This window comes from Ascaphus truei, chromosome 3, assembly GCF_040206685.1.
Source record: "Ascaphus truei isolate aAscTru1 chromosome 3, aAscTru1.hap1, whole genome shotgun sequence".
NCBI classification, from domain to species: Eukaryota; Metazoa; Chordata; class Amphibia; order Anura; family Ascaphidae; genus Ascaphus; species Ascaphus truei.
The window spans coordinates 10,725,936-10,747,267 of NC_134485.1; the positions used below are offsets into that span (position 1 = coordinate 10,725,936).

Sequence of the window (21,332 nt, forward strand, 5' to 3'; positions counted from 1 at the left end):
GCGGAGATCCCCTGCAGTATACAGTATATAAAAAGAATAAAACATTAGATTGCTGCTCTGGGAGACAGAGTGAGACAGCTTCTCTCTGGGACTCCTCTGCGCTGCTTTTACAGACGCGTGGCTGGCCCACATTAACTCACCGGTGGTCCCAATCAGCAGCAGGTACACCCGCTGGGTTAATGATCCCGGGAAGCTCACTGCTTTCTTGGTCCCGACCCTCCGCAACCTCGCGCGCGCACGGACGCAGCAAGTCCAGCTACATCTGAACAACTACTCTATAAATCACACACAGGTCCAAACGGAAGCAAACTCAGACAAGGCTCCTCCGTACATTGACGCAAAGTGACGCAGTATCAAAATAACCCGAATTTGTGTATTAATCAGAGGGCTCCATTATTGATGCTTAATATATATATCGTCCCATTAATTCTCTTTTTTTGCTGCTTCTTGCAATATTTTAGTTCAACAGAAATAGTGATGCCCTATTATTGCACGAATGAATGACCTATTATTACACACACCTACATTTTGATCTATTTAGGACACGCGCGCGCGTGTCACTGGAATTGAGTCACTTGTGGCATGTGAGCATGAAAGTGTCATTGGGGAAGGGGCATTTCTGTACAGTAAACACGCAGCCAATTTAAACAATTTCTGCAACTCCTCCTCTAGCAGAAAAAGTCAAACACTCCCCCCCTGACAATGAGTGTGTTGTAGGTTGAGTCTGTGAGGATGTGGCTGAAGCTCTGAGCTGGGGGAGACTTCCTACTTCAGCTTGTCCCACTGCAGAGAGACTACAAGCTGTCCCGTTATCTGCAGGCTAGGGCTCCCCTCTCCCTCCCTCCCCCCTGTCATACCACATCCCAACCTTCCTTCTCCCCCCTCTCCTAACACCCACTGCCAAAAAAACAACCCCCCCCCCCCCCTTCTCCTTCCTCATTTCCTTAACAGCATTTCCTGAGCTGGATAACCCAGTGATTTGTAAGAAGGGGAAAAAAAAAAAAGTTTGAAGATAGGTCAAAATAAGTCATTTGCAGAGTTTGGGACTGGGACATGTTCCTGTGAGGGGGGCTTCTCTGCGTCTGTATTTAGCTGGAGGATTAAGGGAGGGGGGGGGGAAACAAACCCCTTTAAGTGTGCATATGTAGCACATTTTTCTTGCTGGCATTTGTAGTGGGCTTTGGGGGCACCGTTGCCTTCTTGCGGTGTCCTTTCACTGCAAGCCAAATGCAAGATTACCCCCCACCCTGTCACCAGCAGCTCCTCTCTTTCTCCCAGGACTGTGATCACCCCCCCTCTCTGCTTCTCTATCTCTCTCTCTTTCTCATCTTGCCTTCTTCCCTCCCCTCCTGCCCCCTCGCCAGCTCCCCTTCCCCACCCCAGGGTGACAGCTGATCTGCCTGGGAGCGCTTGGCTTTTGGTGGAGTGCCTGGGAGTTGCTGGGACGTCCGGATGGTCGCTGCTGGCCGGCCCGCCGCAGGCTCCCTCTGCCCCCTGATCTATTTCCTATATTAGAGTAGTAGTATTATTATTATAAGACAGTTTTATCACTGGAGGAGGGGGTGGCGGGCGCCTCTCTGGACCAACTCATGAAGAACAAGGGAGCCAAGCCGAAGTGCAAGAGGAAAGGCTCGTCCGGCGCGTTTGGATGTGATCTGACGGAGTACCTGGAAGTATCTGGGCAGGATGGTAAGGCAGAGGGTACCCCGGCTCCACTTTTCCTTTACTTCAGTGTCTTTTTTTACCTACTCTATTAATACCACTTTGGAACATAGCGTTAATACCCCTTTGCAACATAGCATTAATACCCCTTTGGAACATAGCATTAATACCCCTTTGGAACACAGCAGTAATACCCCTTTGGAACATAGCAGTAATACCCCTTTGCAACATAGCATTAATACCCCTTTGGAACATAGCAGTAATACCCCTTTGGAACATAGCAGTAATACCCCTTTGGAACATAGCAGTAATACCCCTTTGCAACATAGCATTATTACCCCTTTGGAACATAGCATTAATACCCCTTTGCAACATAGCATTAATACCCATTTGCAACATAGCATTAATACCCATTTGCAACATAGCATTAATACCCCTTTGCAACATAGCATTAATACCCCTTTGCAACATAGCATTAATACCCATTTGCAACATAGCATTAATACCCCTTTGCACATAGTACTCCTAGATTTCTGTCTCCCCTTAACCTTATCTGGTTTACTTTACAAAGATAATAATAACAGCAATTGTGTTCTTTTTTTGTATTAACCCCTTGGCTGCTAGAGGCGTTAGTCATGCGTGGTTGTCCCCTCTGGCAGCCAAGGGGTTACATGTCCTGTTTGTACATGATGTATATTTTATTCGGTGGGGAAATGTGAGGGTCTCGTTACCGCCGCTGGGCGCGTGTTATCAGGGTATAAAGATACACGGATTTCAGTGGGATTGTATTGATCACATGTTTTACAAGGAAGTCATGCGTTGAATGGAACAGTACATGTTAAATATGTGCTGTTACTAATTATTATTATTGTTATTAATAGTATTATTATTATTATTTGTCGTATCTTCAGCGCAGGTTGCAGACCTTACTGAGTTAAGGTTATCTGCGGTTATTAACCAACCCCATGGCAGTTTTAGGTCAGTAACCCATTGGAAAGCCCTCTGGCAGAGAAAAGGTTAAAACGCTCTATACCAGGAGTGGCCCACTCCAGTCCTTAAGGGCCACTAACAAGTCAGGTTTTCAGAATATCCCTGCTTCAGCACAGGTGGCTCAATCAGAGGCTGTCTTTGACTGAGCCACTGATTGAGCCACCTGTGCTGAAGCAGGGACAATCTGAAAACCTGACCTGTTGGTGGCCCTTGAGGAGAGGAGTTGGCCAGTCCTGCTCTATAAGTTGCCCTGTCCACCCCTTTTCCTAACGGTGACTGGCATCTGATAGTAATTACCGGGAACTATCAAAGTGTTATGCAATGGGGTGCGCTGCTCCTACAGGGCGAAGGCGCCATTAACCCCTTCACTGCCAGACTGGCCTGCAACTCATGGGAATACCGGAAATGTCATGCTACATGTATATGGCTGGGCCCCTCCAGGGCAGAAGGGGTTAATAGCGGCGGAGAGACACGGTGCACATTTGACAGCGCTTTAAACACATGCTACTCGTGTCTCTGGCAGGGGAGGGGTTAATAGGGATATATATATATATATAATATATATATATTTAATTCGAGAGAGATCTGAAAGGGTTAATATAATCTGTGTTTAATACTGGTAACGAAAAAGTGCTTCGTAATGCTCAGCGTGCGGTCAAAATTATTAACCTCTTCAGTGCCAGAGAGGTTTGTTGTGAACTGTCCAGTGAAGGGGTTAAGAGTGCCCCACAATGCACTGCTGCCTTGCCAGTGCCCCAAAAGATCTAAGAGCATCTGAGATACACTGATAAGAGAGGATTGCGTGTTTTATAGCGCTTTGTTGGACCCGCTGGCAGCCCAAGGGTTAATAGAAGTCATTTTTTAAAAAGAAGATTGACCTTTAGTGGGGTGCAATGAATGCAGATTACATGTTACGCACCACCTTCCACTCCACTCTCTTACTTAGCGGACATGTCCCCACTGTGACTATACCCTTGCCAGGTCTGCCATCCCGATCCTGTGAGGTACTATCTCCAATAAAAATCAACAAGATGTCGGGAGGAGGTTAGTGGGGGAAGGGAGGTTTGTGGAGCGCTTTAATAACGTTCATAGTAATACTCAGGATTTCTTTTTCAGCAAGTTCGTTTTTTTAAAATTCTTTTTCACCTATGTGTATGTTTCCAACCGTTGTGTCAGAAGGCACCGCAGGAGTTAGTTTGCCATAAATGATTCTACCCGCAGCTGTCATTTGGGACAACATGACAAAAGTGTCTTCTCCCACACTGTGCCCATATAATTTGACGTTTTGACATAAGAGCTGATAACAGTAATCACAAGAACCCTAATTGTATGTGATTGCTGGTTATTGGGTGTATGTGATCGCTGGTTATTGGGTGTGTGATCGCTGGTTATTGGGTGTATGCGATTGCTGGTTATTGGGTGTATGTGATCGCTGGTGATTGGGTGTATGTGATCGCTGGTTATTGGGTGTATGCGATTGCTGGTTATTGGGTGTATGTGATCGCTGGTGATTGGGTGTATGTGATCGCTGGTGATTGGGTGTATGTGATTGCTGGTTATTGGGTGTATGTGATCGCTGGTTATTGGGTGTATGTGATCGCTGGTTATTGGGTGTATGTGATTGCTGGTTATTGGGTGTATGCGATTGCTGGTTATTGGGTGTATGTGATTGCTGGTTATTGGGTGTATGTGATTGCTGGTTATTGGGTGTATGTGATCGCTGGTTATTGGGTGTATGTGATCGCTGGTTATTGGGTGTATGTGATCGCTGGTTATTTGGTGTATGTGATTGCTGGTTATTGGGTGTATGTGATTGCTGGTTATTGGGTGTATGTGATCGCTGGTTATTGGGTGTATGTGATCGCTGGTTATTGGGTGTATGTGATCGCTGGTTATTGGGTGTATGTGATCGCTGGTTATTGGGTGTATGTGATTGCTGGTTATTGGGTGTATGTGATCGCTGGTTATTGGGTGTATGTGATAGCTGGTTATTGGGTGTATGTGATTGCTGGTTATTGGGTGTATGTGATTGCTGGTTATTGGGTGTATGTGCAGTAGCCATGGATGTATGTGGCTGCTTAGAGCCGCAGTCCAAGCTGCCGGTTAAAAAAATGTTTTTTATTATTCCCTCCCCCCCTTTAATATGTGCATCAATACAATCCATACAATTATAAGTGATTAGCTAAGTGTCCGATCAATCCATTCTCCTGTGATCAATTAGCGAAAATTCGACTCAGGGTTTCACTAAATAGCTCAGTGCAGCAGAAGAGGACCAAAGATGCAAAGTTCAGGCAGTCACTAGATACAATTGGTGCAATGCTAGAGAGAGGGCAGGGCTCAAAAAGGGGTGTGTCAGAGTATGTTTCAGAAGAGGAAGGGGATGTGACGTTGCAAACGGTTGCTATAGAAACAAAAAAATCGTGTTACATCATAATACATTAAAAATGTAATTCAGGGTTGTTTTAAAAAAACAAACCAATGCTGTAAATATTTTCTCATAGTACAGAACTGGTTTTTTTTTTAAACACGTAGGATATTGCCCCACAAACCCCATTATTTCCCACATGCAGTAAATAGTGATAGATTTGCTATGTAAACGTGAGCTGTACGGCCCGGCGCTGGGTCCGTGACGTCTGAGCTTAATGGGATCCAACGCAACTGCTTCGTTTGCTTCTGCGCCCACTGCATCTGCAGTGTGACCCGCCCAACAAGCCACAGGCCACGGAGAGGTAATCCCAACGGCACTGGATTTAGGGTTCTGTGCACCCGTGGCGCGTGGGGAAAGGGAGACCTGCTTCCTTTTTCGGCATAGAACCAGTCCTGCGGTCACTTTAATAGCCGCCACGGTCACACGGCTCTGCTTCCACGGTCACACGGCTCTGCTTCCACAATCCCTCTCATGCATCTGCACTCACATCCCACGGGCAGCCCAGTTTGCATGGGGTGATTAGTGGTACTGTATGTTATATAACATTGTTACAGTAACGCCTTTATACTGTGACATTGCCGTTCTGCACCATCCATGGCTTTCCTCCCAACTAGAGCTCTTGGGATCCCAAAGAAACGCGTGGGGGGGGTAATGTCACTGCCGAGTGAACCTGGTTTAAATCCCAGTGTCAGTTCTCCTTGTGACCTTGGGCCGATCATCCCATCTCACTGTACCTCAAGGACGAACATTAGATTGCAAGCTCTCTGGGCAGACACTAGATGTGCCTGAAAACTTCTATGAACAGAGCTGTGCACATTGTCAGAGAAAAAACCCCACGTTATTATTATTTCTTTTACCTGTATCACTTTAACCAGCCACCTGCAACAAAAGTGCTCAGTGATTGTGTAATCATTGAGGCACTTGTATTTTAAGCATTAAATATATAAAACAATGAGCAGACATTTATTGGTGTTTCTGAGCAGGTTATGTGTCACCGGTCCAGCCCTTGTTGTGTAGCTCTGGATCCCTGTATATTGGTCTGCCTTTCTGTATGCCGTGGAGACACGCAAAGTCAGGGTGGGCTTCAATATCACGGGCAGGTGGGCTGTGAGATCCATGCCGTGTGTGAGGAGGGAAGACTTGGGGATACTCGGCACCTCTTTGCGATGCGTTGCTGGCCCCTCTGGCACCCCAAGGCGACTTATATTTTATTTGTGATTCCTAATTTACCCGACTCGATCAGCCTGAGATCTCTCTTCCCAGGTCTTTGTAACTGGCCCAACATCACCACCCTTTAAGGTAGGGGGAGTGCAAACTTTCCCCGCTGCGCTCCCCCCTGCTGGCGCTCCCCCCCCTTGTCTTCGGCGTCAAATGACACCACAGGGTCATGTGACCCCACGGCGTCATTTGACACCACGTTTCCGAAGACAAGGTAAGGGACGTTGCAGAGGCCTCATGCGATTCCCCCGACATTAATTGAAATGCGTGGGGGAAGAGTGCGGGGCCTCTGCAACCACTACGCCCCCCCCTGGAAAATTGTGCGCCCCCCAGTTTGCGCACCCCTGCTTTAAGGGATAACTGTTTGAGGTTACCCAGAAAACCCTGGATGGACCAACATGATGAACTGCCACCTTCTCTGGGGTGTCCCGGGACCAGCAACCTCACCAACCTTCCATTCATCTGAAGCCAAGAACTCAAGAAACCACAATTGGGTTTGCCATTATGTCAACAGCTAATAGGGGGTCTTGATAAGGGCATCCATCTTTAAAAAGCCTGGTCACATTTCAGTGTATATTTTGTCATACATGGGGTACAATGACTTGTTATCATATAAACCACCCATAAAGTAACACTATTATTTACCTACAATACTGTATCTTGAGTAAGAAAGTAGCTGCCATTGTTTTTTTTAAATATAAATCAAATATGAGCCTCTTGTTTTTTGAAGTCCCACTTTGTTAGTTCTAAAAATATATCTTGGATAACATATATTTAAGTGGTATAAATATATCTAAAAAAAAAAAAACATCCTTTCCAGGAGCTCTTTAGAAAATGACAGCAGTATTGCCATGCTGAGTCCCTGGGGAGCCTGAAGTCCAGTCCTGTTTCTTAGTTATAGGACTAGCATGAAACCAGAATGCACTGGCCTTAGGTAACAAGGACTGGACTCAATCACATGGAGACATGTTGGCAGTAATGTGTTTGTTACAGTAACTTGTGCAGTCGCTGTGGAACTCGGCTCGGTTAAAGGCAACTTAGGAAATCTCGAAGCGCTAGGCAAGTTATCGTGGTGCGCGGCTTCGGGAAGAGGTCGGTCTTTCCTGCGCCAGCCACTGCCGTACACGAGTAACCTCCCGCGGTTGACCCCAGTGCATGTAGATCAGGAGTGGCCAACTCCCGTCCTCAAGGGCCACCAACAGGTGTTAAGGATATCCCTGCTTCAGCACAGACGGCTCAATCAGTGGCTTAGTTGTTGCCTGGCCAACTCCAGTCTTCAAGGTTCATCAACAGGTCAGGTTTTAAGGATATCCCTGCTTCAGCACAGGTGGCTCAATCAGTGATTGAGCCACCTGTGCTGAAGCAGGGATATCCTTAAAACCTGACCTGTTGATGACCCTTGAGGACTGGAGTTGGCCACTCCTGATTTATATAATGTGTTAAGCCCTGATTAAAATTGATATGGCTATTAGTTCTCTCTGTGCCTTTAAATTGCCCCCGGCGGGTAACTACTCAACGCTTTCTGTGTGGTGCCTCTGCTTTTCTCTGTAACAATCCCTCAATGTTTGCATTGTGTTCCTCGGTGCCTGAAAGAATCCGGTAGCCGGCCAATGAGAAATCTAACTCTTAACAAGTAAAAGGTTTAATAGGGACAGGGAAACTTGGGGATGTTTTTGTTTCCTGTAACTCTTCACCCTACTTTCTCCTGGCTGATGACAGGATTGTGAGGCCTGCGCAAATACCAAAAGGAATTTGGGGGTAATGAATTCCACATGCAGAGAGAAATGCAGCAGCAGCAGGACGCAAGCGAGGCAGAAGTGGTGTGCTGGGGAGTTTAATGGGGTCCATCTGTCTCCCACCTGCTCCTCCTTCTTTGATCCACTTCTCCACTTCACTCTCTTTATCAGAAAGCAGAGAAAGAGAGGGGTCTGTTCTGGCGACCGCAGAACCTCTGATCAGAAGCCAAATTCAATTCATGTTTCTGCCATTTCCACTTGCTCCGTTTCTTTCATATGCACATGGAGACGCACACATGATGTTTAGAGACGCACATGCACACGCACAGATGTATAGAGACGCGCATGCGCACATGGAGACGCACAAATGTATAGAGACGCGCATGCGCACATGGAGACGCACAGATGTATAGAGACGCGCATGCGCACATGGAGACGCACAGATGTATAGAGACGCGCATGCGCACATGGAGATGGTCAGATGGATAGAGACGCGCATGTGCACATGCATACGCACAGATGTATAGAGACGCGCATACGCACATGGAGACGCACAGATGTATAGAGACGCGCATGCTCACATGGAGACGCACAGATGTATAGAGACGCGCATGCGCACATGGAGACGCACAGATGTATAGAGACGCGCATGCGCACATGCAGACAGATGTATAGGGAAGCACATGCGCACATGCAGACACACAGATGTATAGAGACACGCATTTGCACATGCAGAAGCAGAGATGTATAGAGACGCGCATGCGCACATGCAGAAGCACAGATGTATAGAGACGCGCATGCGCACATGCAGACACAGATGTATAGGGACGCGCATGCGCACATCCAGACACAGATGTATAGGGACGCGCATGTGCACATGCAGAAGCACAGATGTATAGAGACGTGCATGTGCACGTGCAGAAGCACAGATGTATAGAGACGCGCATGTGCACATGCAGAAGCACAGATGTATAGAGACGCGTATGTGCACATGCAGAAGCACAGATGTATAGAGTCGCGCATACGCACATGCAGAAGCACAGATGTATAGAGACGCGCATGCGCACATGCAGAAGCACAGATGTATAGAGACGCGCATGTGCACATGCAGAAGCACAGATGTATAGAGTCGCGTATGTGCACATGCAGAAGCACAGATGTATAGAGACGCGCATACGCACAGATGTATAGAGACGCGCATGCGCACATGCAGAAGCACAGATGTATAGAGACGCGCATGCGCACATGCAGAAGCACAGATGTATAGAGACGCGCATGCGCACATGCAGAAGCACAGATGTATAGAGACGCGCATGTGCACATGCAGAAGCACAGATGTATAGAGTCGCGTATGTGCACATGCAGAAGCACAGATGTATAGAGACGCGCATACGCACATGCAGAAGCACAGATGTATAGAGACGCGCATACGCACATGCAGAAGCACAGATGTATAGAGACGCGCATACGCACATGCAGAAGCACCGATGTATAGAGACGCGCATACGCACATGCAGAAGCACAGATGTATAGAGACGCGCATACGCACATGCAGAAGCACAGATGTATAGAGACGCGCATACGCACATGCAGAAGCACAGATGTATAGAGACGCGCATACGCACATGCAGAAGCACAGATGTATAGAGACGCGCATACGCACATGCAGAAGCACAGATGTATAGAGACGCGCATGTGCACATGCAGATGCACGAATGTATAGAGACGCGCATGTGCACATGGAGACGCACAGATGTATAGAGACACACATGCACACATGCAGACGCACAGATGTATAGAGACACGCATGTGCACATGCAGATGCACAGATGTATAAAGACGCGCATGCGCACATGCAGACACAGATGTATAGATACGCGCATACGCACATGCAGACGCACAGATGTATAGATACGCGCATGCGCACATGCAGACAGATGTATAGAGACGCGCATATGCACAGATGTATAGAGACGCACATGCGCACATGCATACGCACAGATGTATAGATATGTGCACATGCAGATGCATGCATGTATAGAGACGCGCATGTGCACATGGAGATGCACAGATGTATAGAGATGCGCATGCGCACATGCAGACGCAGATGTATAGTAACACGCATACGCACATGCAGACGCACAGATGTATAGAGACGCACATGCGCACAGGCAGACAGAGATGTATAGGGACGCGCATGCGCACATGCAGACACACAGATGTATAGAGACGCGCATGCGCACTAGTGGAAAATGGGGTCATAATAGTCATTTATTCTTAGGCCGTGCCTATATTGCCATCGTTGACGACTTTGACATGGCGGGTGACGTCACCCGTCGCCACCGGCGAAAGTTATGTTTCGCTGGGCGGCGGGGTCGCGGGATTCCGCCAATTTGATTTGTCAAATTTTGCCGGCTTCAGATTTTCGCGACTGTGGCGTTGCTCTGTCACTTGTCGCCGTCGCGTGCACTATAAGCGCACGTGGCGGCAATGTATTTGTTTGCGGGCGACGTCACGTCGCCGGCACTATAAGCGCGGCGTTGGCTCTGGTAGTCTCAGGTCGTTCTGCATGCTAGAGCAATAACCAGAAGAGCTTACAATCTGATCAGTTATTTACAGAATGTCCCTCCATGTACAGTATAAACCAGTATTTTTCACAGGGGTTCCTAAGAATTTTCAGATCATTTGAAAATGGTACCAAATACAGAGAAATTTACAATGCATCTGAACTAAGACACGCTATTAGAGAGGGTTCGGGTTCCTTACAATGCATCTGATCTCAAACGTGCTATTAGAGAGGGTTGGGGTTCCTTACACTGCATCTGATTTCAGACGCGCTATTAGAGAGGGTTGGGGTTCCTTACACTGCATCTGATTTCAGACGTGCTATTAGAGAGGGTGGGGTGTTCCTCACACTGCATCTGATCTCAGACGCGTTATTGGAGAGGGTGGGGTGTTCCTCACACTGCATCTGATCTCAGACACGTTATTGGAGAGGTTTGGGGTTCCTTACACTGCATCTGATCTCAGACACGCTATTAGAGAGGGTTGGGGTTCCTTACACTGCATCTGATCTCAGACACGCTATTAGAGAGGGTGGGGTGTTCCTCACACTGCAGCTGATCTCAGACGCGCTATTAGAGAGGGTTGGGGTTCCTTACAATGCATCTGATCTCAGACGCGCTATTAGAGAGGGTTGGGGTTCCTCAGAATTTCACAATATAATTATAGGGTTCCTATAATTAACACTGGAATAAACCATATTTTAAATCTAATATATTAATAATATAGAATTGTTTGTGCGCACAGTGTAGTCCTCACGTGACTTACTTGTATAGGAGGAAGTATTCATGTTCTGTACATGAAAGAATCCCCACGTACCAACCATCCGTCATCTCCAATAGCAGAAAATAGGAATCACAGCACAATGTTTTGTTGAAATGCTGCATCATCAAAAAACTTTCCTTGTTTGTCAAAAGAGGCAGAGGTAACGTTTGCTTTAATGTGTTACGTATCTGCACATTTACAGAACATGTACCCGAAGGAAGTACAGGGAAACTTAGCGTATTCATTAGAAATACAGAGACGCAGTACCAGGAGAGAGCCCAGGGGGAATTCCCTGTTACCTTAGCAAGTCCCTTGGAGCCAGATATACAAAGCTGTGATAAGCTGATTTAGTGAGTACATCGTAACGGGCTTCTGTGCTTTTAGGCACCAAATAATCCGATTGTAAGTTCTGTGAAGGAAAGACGCATTGTGTGTGTCACTCTCGTACAGCATTGGGTGTGTCACACTCGTACAGCATTATGTGTGTCACACTCGTTCAGCATTGTGTGTCACACTCGTACAGCATAGTGTGTGTCACACTCGTTCAGCATTGTTTGTGTCACACTCGTACAGCATTGTGTGTGTCACACTCATACAGCATTGTGTGTCACACTCATTCAGCATTGTTTGTGTCACACTCGTACAGTATTGTGTGTGTCACACTCGTACAGTATTGTGTGTCACACTCGTACAGCATTGTGTGTCACACTCGTTCAGCATTGTTTGTGTTCACACTCGTACAGCATTGTGTGTGACACACTCGTTCAGCATTGTTTGTGTCACACTCGTACAGCATTCTGTGTGTCACACTCGTACAGCATTGTGTGTCACATTCGTTCAGCATTGTTTGTGTCACACTCGTACAGCATTGTGTGTCACACTCGTTCAGCATTGTTTGTGTTCACACTCGTACAGCATTGTGCGTTCTCACAGCTGTTTCTATAATAGACAATAAAATAACAGTCAGAGAAAGTGTTGGCATTAAACAATATAATAACACTACATACTGACACACAAGTTAATACCAGACACGTTACAGCTACACGAGGCGTGTGTAGAACCACACAAGCACACCAGCTCTGTATGTGCAGTAATGACTGATTTGCGGGAGAGATGATACCTACAGTATGTTTTGATCCAGAGACAGGCAAATAATGTGAGATGCAGCAAGCCCAGCGCTGGGAATGTGGGGGTATTAGAGTATAAATACTCCTCTATTTGCAAACCCACAGTACCGTTACTTTTTATCTATAAACTTACAGCGATTTACGTTAGAAAGACTCTCTCGTGTCCTCCCTTTTTATAGCACAAACGCCATATAAAAGTAGGAAGTAGAAATCTTTAAAGTAGTATGGAAGTTTAAAAAAGGAAGTTCAAAAAGAAGTGGAAAAAGTGGACACAATCTACTGCTTCTGATTCCTGCATTTGAACTACGCTGGAAAGGAGGTTATCATCCCAGACTGCACATCTCAACACATTACTATTGCTGTGATGCCACCTTTACTCTTTATATTTACTGTAACCTCACTTATTTTCAAATTATGCACTTCCTTCCACCAGCCTCATCATGTCTCTAACTCTATTCATATTTCGCCATCTCTCCTTACTTCACCACTTCTCAGTTTACATGAACTCCTCTCTTACCTGCGCCCTCTGTCACCACACAGTTATGCCACCTGCACTAAAACACACCCCTACAAATCATCCTCACACATTCTCTTTCTGTCCATGCTTCTCCTTGCTTCTGGGGATATCTCTCCCAATCCTGGTCCCTGCCTTATTTCTACTTGCTCTCGTCCTCGCCTTCCACATGCAACTTCTACTCCTTCTGGTGTAAACCCCTCTAACCTCATACCCATCCCCTGCCACCCTCCCTCCTCTCTCCCTTTCTCCTGTGCCCTTTGGAATGCTCGCTCCCTCTCTAACAAGTTCCTCTCTGTGCATGACTTCTTTCTCTCTCACTCCCTGCTTCTCTTTGCTATAACTGAGACCTGGCTCACTCAGTCTGACTCTGCTCTGGAAGCTGCCCTCTCCTATGGTGGCCTTTCCTTCTCCCACACTCCACGCCCTGGTGGCAGGGGTGGAGGCGTGGGGCTCCTGCTCTCCTCTCTCTGCCGTTACAGAACAGTTTCTATTCCCCCCTCTCTTGCTTTTCCCTCCTTCGAGGCTCACACAGTCCAGATCTTCTCTCCTCTCCCGGTCCATGTGGCGGTCATCTATTGCCCACCTACCTCTACTCATCCCCCTTCTGCCTTTCTCTCTTAACTTTGAATCCTGGCTCTCTTTCTTTCTCTCCTCAGACTCCCCTGTTCTTCTCCTTGGGGACTTCAACTGCCACATTGATGACCCCTCTCTCCCTTGGGCTTCCCGCTTTCTTTCTCTAACCTCTTCTTTTGGCCTTCAACAGTGGACTGCAGCCAGCACCCACAAGGATGGCCACTACTTAGACCTGGTTTTCACTAAAAACTTCTCTCTCTCCGACTTCTCCATTTCCCCTTTTCCTCTCTCCGACCATCACCTCATCTCATTTTCTCTCTCTCGCTTCTCTCCATCTCCATCTCGCCCTCGTTTTTGCAGAAACCTGCGCTCTATTAACCTACCAGCTCTTGATTCCACTTTACGCTCCTCCCTCTCCTCTCTCAGTTCTGCTTCAGACCCTGACAACCTGGTCAGGAACTACAACTCTGCCTTATCTTCCTCTCTTGATCTTCATGCCCCACTTTCTCTCTGCCATCCTCACCCTTCTAACCCCAGACCCTGGCTAAACTCCCACACACGCATGCTGCGTTCCTCCACTCGTTCCACTGAACGCCTCTGGAGGAAATCTCATACGCTCGCAGACTTCATTCACTACAAATTTATGCTATCCTGTTTCAACTCTGCCCTCTCTCAGGCTAAACAAACCTACTTTTCATCACTAATCAACACACACAAGTCTAACCCACGCCGTCTCTTTTCTGTCTTTGACTCTCTACTCAGACCATCCTCAGCTGCCTCCTCTTCTTCCTCCATCTCACCTCAGGACTTTGCTGACTTTTTTAAGAAAAAGGTGGAGTCCATACGGCAGAACATCCCATCTGTTGCCTCCTCCCATCCCACAATGCTTCCCAACTCTCCTCCTGTCTTTCTTGACTCTTTTTCTGCTATCTCGGAGGAGGATGTATCACTGCTGATCTCCTCTTCTCCCTCTACCACTTGCCCCCTTGATCCCATTCCCTCCCATCTCCTAAAACCTCTTGCTCCTTCTATAATCCCTATGCTCACACAGATCTTTAACTCTTCCCTCTACTCTGGTACCTTTCCTTCATCCTTCAAGCATGCAACCGTTATACCATTACTCAAAAACAGCAAGCTTGACCCTACCTGTCCTTCTAACTATCGACCTGTCTCCCTCCTGCCTTTTGCCTCCAAACTCCTTGAACGTCTTGTATTCTCTCGATTGCTACACTTTCTCAACACCTATTCTGTACTAGACCCTCTACAATCTGGCTTCCGCACTGCTCACTCTACTGAAACAGCCCTCACTAAAATAACTGACGACCTCCATGCTGCCAAAGACAGAGGTCATTACACTCTGCTCATATTACTCGACCTCTCTGCAGCATTCGACACCATGGACCACCCTCTTCTCCTTCACATTCTCCATACTCTTGGTATTCGGAACAAAGCTTTATCTTGGATCTCCTCTTACCTCTCCCATCGTACCTTCAGTGTCTCTTTTGCTAACACCTCCTCCTCCTCTATTGATCTCTCTGTGGGGGTACCCGAGGGCTCTGTCCTGGGACCCCTTCTCTTTTCTCTCTACACACTCTCTCTAGGTGACCTAATCACATCTTTTGGGTTTAAATATCACCTCTATGCTGACGACACACAAATTTACCTTTCAACCCCTGACCTTACACCTGCTATACAGACCAAAGTTTCTGAATGCCTCTCTGGAATATCATCCTGGATGGCCATCCGCCGACTGAAACTTAACATGGCAAAAACAGAGCTCCTTATACTACCTCCCAAACCTGGCCCTACTACATCCTTCCACATTGCTATTGGAAATACGATCATTCACCCAGTAGCCCAAGCACGCTGCCTAGGGGTCACACTTGATTCCTCTCTCTCATTCTCCTCTCATATTCAAAACGTTTCTAAAACTTGTCGCTTTTTCCTCCGCAATATCACAAAGATACGCCCTTTCCTCTGTTACTCAACTGCCAAAACTCTGACTCAGGCCCTCATTCTCTCACGTCTCGATTACTGCAACCTCCTGCTGTCCGGCCTTCCTACCTCTCACCTGTCTCCCCTACAATCTATCCTAAACACTGCTGCCAGAATCACTCTACTCTTTCCTAAATCTGTCTCAGCGTCTCCCCTGCTGAAATCCCTCTCCTGGCTTCCGATTAAATCGCGTATCTCACACTCAATTCTACTGCTCACTTTTAAAGCTTTACATTCTTCTGCCCCTCATTACATCTCAGCCCTAATTTCTCGCTATGCACCATCACGACTCTTGCGTTCTTCTCAAGGATGTCTTCTTTCTACCCCCTTTGTATCTAAAGCTCTCTCCCGCCTTAAACCTTTCTCACTTTCTGCCCCACACCTCTGGAATGCCCTTCCCCTCAATACCCGACTAGCCCCCTCGCTATCCACCTTTAAGACCCACCTTAAGACACATCTGCTTAAAGAAGCATATGAGTAGCACTGGATAATCATGGACACATGACACAAAGCTTGGCCCCCTGCAGACGCACTTACTAGTATTCCCTCCTACTGTCTCTGTACGTTCTCCCTACCTACCAATTAGATTGTAAGCTCCTCGGAGCAGGGACTCCTTCCTTAATGTTACTTTTACAGTATGTCTGAAGCACTTATTCCCATGATCTGTTATTTATATTTGTTATTTATATGACATGTATTACTACTGTGAAGCGCTATGTACATTTTATGGCGCTATACAAATAAAGACATACATACATACATACATATACGTTTTAATACAAAACTCGCCAAAAGATATTTTTCTCCCGTGTTTGGCAGGTCTAGACGGGGATGTTAGCAGCTACTGACCACTACTATTTAAGCCAAGGGTCTCAATCACAGTGCTCAAGGGCCCCCACCAGGCCAGCTTTATGGAAATCCTTGCTTCAGCACAGGTGGCTCAATGAGTGGCTCAGTCATTGACTGGCCAACTCCAGTCTTCAAGGGCCACCAACAGATCAAGTTTGGGATATCCCTGCTTCAGCACAGGTGGCTCAATCAGTGGCTCAGTCTTCGACTGAGCCACTGATTGGGCCACCTGTGCTGAAGCAGGGATATCCATAAAAGCTGTCCTGTTGGCGGCCCTTGAGGACTGAGTTTGAGACGATTTAAGCCATGTCCACCAATAAACAAGTGAACTCGCCCGGTATCACAAACTACGAGTGGTCAAGGCGGAGAACGTATATATATATGTTACGGTCCAAGATCTTAACCATTGCACGACCCATCTCCTAGATGCGGTGTATAATGTGTGCCGACAAAAAAATGCCCCAATGGATATGTACATACTGTATAGATATACTGCAGGGTAAAATATAGAAATAGCCGTAAAGCTCCGCAGAAAGAGGTCCCGCGAGGCACATACAGACAGACGAGTTCTCCTATATCATGCTAGATATACAGTATATCCTGCGTACACATACAGTTACCTGCTGCGTATCTGTTCAGAACATGTCAAGGCAAGCATACTCCTGTGCGCTGTGATATGTAGTATGTTATCCTTACATAGTCTTACCCCAGCCTCGGAGATAAGCACAATGTACCATCATAGTGCACTCACCCACTTATCATAACACTGATCGGCCTGTTGGAAATGGTACACGCGGTTATTTAACCCTTGAGATGTTCAGTTATTTCATTATTACTATTACCCATAAATCCAGCAAATTGTGAAAGGAGTGAGGATTTTATCAATGAGTTTCATTCCTATCTCTCCCCTCCTCTCACTCTCGTTCTCCTCCTCTCTCACTCTCGTTCTCCTCCTCCCTCACTCTCCCCCTCCTCTCTCACTCTCGTTCTGCTCCTCCCTCACTCTCCCCCTCCTCTCTCACTCTCGTTCTCCTCCTCTCTCACTCTCGTTCTCCTCCTCTCTCACTCTCGTTCTCCTCCTCTCTCACTCTCGTTCTCCTCCTCTCTCACTCTCCCCCTCCTCTCTCACTCTCGTTCTCCTCCTCTCTCACTCTCCCCCTCCTCTCTCACTCTCGTTCTCCTCCTCTCTCACTCTCGTTCTCCTCCTCCCTCACTCTCCCCCTCCTCTCTCACTCTCGTTCTGCTCCTCCCTCACTCTCCCCCTCCTCTCTCACTCTCGTTCTCCTCCTCTCTCACTCTCGTTTTCCTCCTCTCTCACTCTCGTTCTCCTCCTCTCTCACTCTCGTTCTCCTCCTCTCTCACTCTCCCCCTCCTCTCTCACTCTCGTTCTCCTCCTCTCTCACTCTCCCCCTCCTCTCTCACTCTCGTTCTCCTCCTCTCTCACTCTCGTTCTCCTCCTCTCTCACTCTCCCCCTCCTCTCTCACTCCCCCCCTCTTTGTCTCACATTCCCTCCCACCCCCTCGCTCACTCTTTCCCTCTCTTTCTCACTCTCCCCCATCTCTCCCTCCCCCCCCCCTCTCTCTCTCTCTTTCTCCCCCATCTCTCACTCCGCTCTCTCCCTCTCTCACATTCCCTCCCACTCTCTCACCCCACTTTTCTCTCAGACCCCTCCCCCTCTTATCCCCTACCTGTTGAGCGGGGGTTCGGGCCTAGCTGTTGGCGCAGCCGGTAGACGAAGTAGCTGGGCTTGACTTCCGGTGTGATCTATCTTTCGGACCGCTGGGGCAGGCCCCCCTGCCGGGCCTAAGGCAAATGTCCCTGCACACCCCCCCCCCCCCCGTCGGCGGATACTCGCCCGGCATAAATTGCCACCTGGCCCAGGAGCGCAAGGCTGCCTATCTGCAAGGGTGCCTCACCATCACACTGATACTAATATAAGAATGATGCTAAATATATGCAGCCCTCAACACAAACATATTAGAACTACATGTGCAGATCTCCAGTCCTCAAGACCTCCCCAACAGGTCACATTTTAAGGATGTCCCAGCATCAGCACAGGTGGCACACACAATGGCACTGTGAAGACTGAGCCACCAGTGCTGAAACAGGGACAGCCCGAGTCACCTGTGCTGAAGCAGGGACTGACTGAGCCACCTGTGCTGAAGCAGGGATATCCTGAAAACCTGGTCTGTTGGGGGTCATGAGAAGTGGAGTTGAGAACCACTGCCCTAGGCACATACAGTAGAGATAAAATGACTGGACTCCAGCCACAGAAAACGTACGGACTGAGGTTAGAATGAAACCCAGATGCTTCTGCGTGCAGCTTCTCTGCGTGCAGCTTCTCTGCGGGGGCTGCAGAAAGTCGTTATAAGTTACAGGCGTTAACGCGAAGAGAATCAGTTTCCGGATTTATCATTTGCACCCAGTCTGCTCCGCTCTCGCGTCAGTGACTGATTACCAAAGTGGTTAATTGACCAGTTAGTACTCTGGTACCCAAGAAACGAGACGGAGAGACCTGGAGGAGAGAGGGAAACTGAGCGTGTACAGATCACTGCAAGATAACAGTGATGTCAGTGCACTGGGGATGTGTGTAGTGTAAGTCCGCCTAGAGATTCCCCTGCTAGGCTTCTGCAAATGAGGATTTGGCAGGGAATAACTGGAATGTTTTTTAGCTTTACCAGAAGGTTACACCCAATGCTCACTGTAATATTTTCCCCCTTAAGGCTCAGTAACTTTGTGCATATGGAAAAGGCATAGCGTTGCGTGTGAAGAGGAGGGGGTGTATTCCAAACGTACAAATAATAATAATAACTAGCGGATATACCTGGCGGTGCCCGGCATTGAATTTTCCCGCTCCCCCTCTCTCTCTGTCCCCCCTCTCTCTCTCTCTGCTCTCTCTCTCTCCCCCCATTGCCATCTCTCTCACCATTGCCCTCTCTCTCTCTCTCTCTCTCTCCATTGCCCTCTCTCCAACCCTTCCCCTCTCTCCCCCCCTTCCCCTCTCTCCCCCCCTTCCCCTTTCTCCCCCGTTGACAGCAATCAGGGCCCCCTTGCACATGAATGTGGCCCCCCGTGTTAACAGCTGGGTTCCCCCACGTTCCAGTTCCGGCCCTTCCCCACCTTCACACCTCCGTTTCCCCCCCCCCCCCACTTCTCATATCCAACCCCCCCCTTCAGAGCTCAGTGGGTGGGTTAGTGACTGGGTGGGTGGGTTAGTGGGTGAGTGAGTGACTTTACTGGGTGGGTGACTGGGTGGGTGAGTGACTGGGTGGGTGGGTGACTGAGTGCTTGGGTGGGTGACTGAGTGCTTGGGTGGGTGGGTGGGTGACTGAGTGCTTGGGTGGGTGGGTGGGTGTATGGGTGACTGAGTGCTTGGGTGGGTGGGTGACTGAGTGCTTGGGTGGGTGGGTGACTGAGTGCTTGGGTGGGTGACTGAGTGCTTGGGTGGGTGGGTGACTGAGTGCTTGGGTGGGTGGGTGGGTGGGTGCTTTGGTGGGTGGGTGAATGAGTGCTTGGGTGGGTGGGTGGGTGACTGAGTGCTTGGGTGGGTGGGTGACTGAGTGCTTGACTGAGTGCTTGGGTGGGTGGGTGACTGAGTGCTTGGGTGGGTGGGTGGGTGACTGAGTGCTTGGGTGGGTGACTGAGTGCTTGGGTAGGTGGGTGACTGAGTGCTTGGGTGGGTGGGTGACTGAGTGCTTGGGTGGGTGGGTGACTGAGTGCTTGAGTGCTTGGGTGGGTGGGTGGGTGACTGAGTGCTTGGGTGGGTGACTGAGTGCTTGACTGAGTGCTTGACTGAGTGCTTGGGTGGGTGGGTGGGTGGGTGACTGAGTGCTTGGGTGGGTGACTGAGTGCTTGGGTGGGTGGGTGACTGAGTGCTTGGGTGGGTGGGTGACTGAGTGCTTGGGTGACTGAGTGCTTCGACTGAGTGCTTGGGTGGGTGGGTGACTGAGTGCTTGGGTGGGTGACTGAGTGCTTGGGTGGCTGGGTGACTGAGTGCTTGGGTGGGTGGGTGACTGAGTGCTTGGGTGGATGACTGAGTGCTTGGGTGACTGAGTGCTTTGACAGAGTGGGTGGGTGACTTGGGTGAGTGGGTGACTTGGGTGGGTGGGTGACTGGGTGGGTGACTGGGTGGGTGACTGGGTTGGTGATTACTCCCCCCCCCCCGCATCTCTTCCCCCCCTCCCCCCCTTCATCTCTTCCCCCCTTCCCCCCCCTGCATCTCTCCCCCCCCCCTGCATCTCTCCCCCCCCTGCATCTCTCCCCCCTCCTGTCCCCATACCTGAAGCGGCGGTGGAGGCTGCAGGTAGGAGCCGGGAAAGGGCGGTGATGTGTGGTGAGGCGAGCGGCGGCGCCCCTGGCAGGCAGCCGCAGCTGTAGGGAGGGGGGATGACGGCGGCGCGGGGGCTGTGAGGCGCGGTGAAGCGGCCATGGCAGCCGCAACTGTAGGGAGGTGGGAGGCGGGAGGACGGCGGCGCGGGGGCAGTGAGGCGCGGTGAGGCGGCCGTGGCAGCCGCAGCTGTAGGGAGGTGGGAGGCGGGAGGACGGTGGCGCGGGGGCAGTGAGGCGCGGTGAGGCGGCCGTGGCAGGTGCAGCTGAAGGGAGGCGGTAGGACGACGGCGCGTGTGGGTGTAGTGGGCCGGTGGTGTGAGCGGGAAGATGGCGGTGCGGGGGGAAGGGGGAGACAGTGAGGGAGGCTGTGTAGTAGCAGTGAGTGTGGGGTCCTGGCAGGAGTAGGAGTAAGTGTGCGGTCTGGCAGTCACAAAGTGGACTGTGAGGCCAAGAGGGGCACAAGCTGTGAGGGTGGTGTGACTGTCATGGCCTGCGTAGGCGTGGCCGTGACGTCAGCCCACCCCGCAGGCCAATGAGGTGAGGTGTGCAAACACACATCCAAACATTTTTTCAGTCTTAT

The 21,332-nt window shown here is 49.1% G+C and overlaps 1 protein-coding gene across 2 annotated transcripts in view; it reads left to right on the forward strand.

Annotated features, from left to right (window-relative positions):
- Positions 1-724: 724 nt before the first annotated feature.
- The window catches only part of ARHGAP31 (Rho GTPase activating protein 31), a 184,423-nt gene continuing 163,815 nt past the window's right edge, over positions 725-21,332 (forward strand). For both annotated transcript variants that reach the window (XM_075593636.1, XM_075593637.1), the window contains exon 1: positions 725-1,689. In XM_075593636.1, coding sequence (XP_075449751.1) covers positions 1,590-1,689 — 100 coding nt within the window. In that variant the 5' untranslated portion in view covers positions 725-1,589. The remainder of the gene's footprint in view (positions 1,690-21,332) is intronic.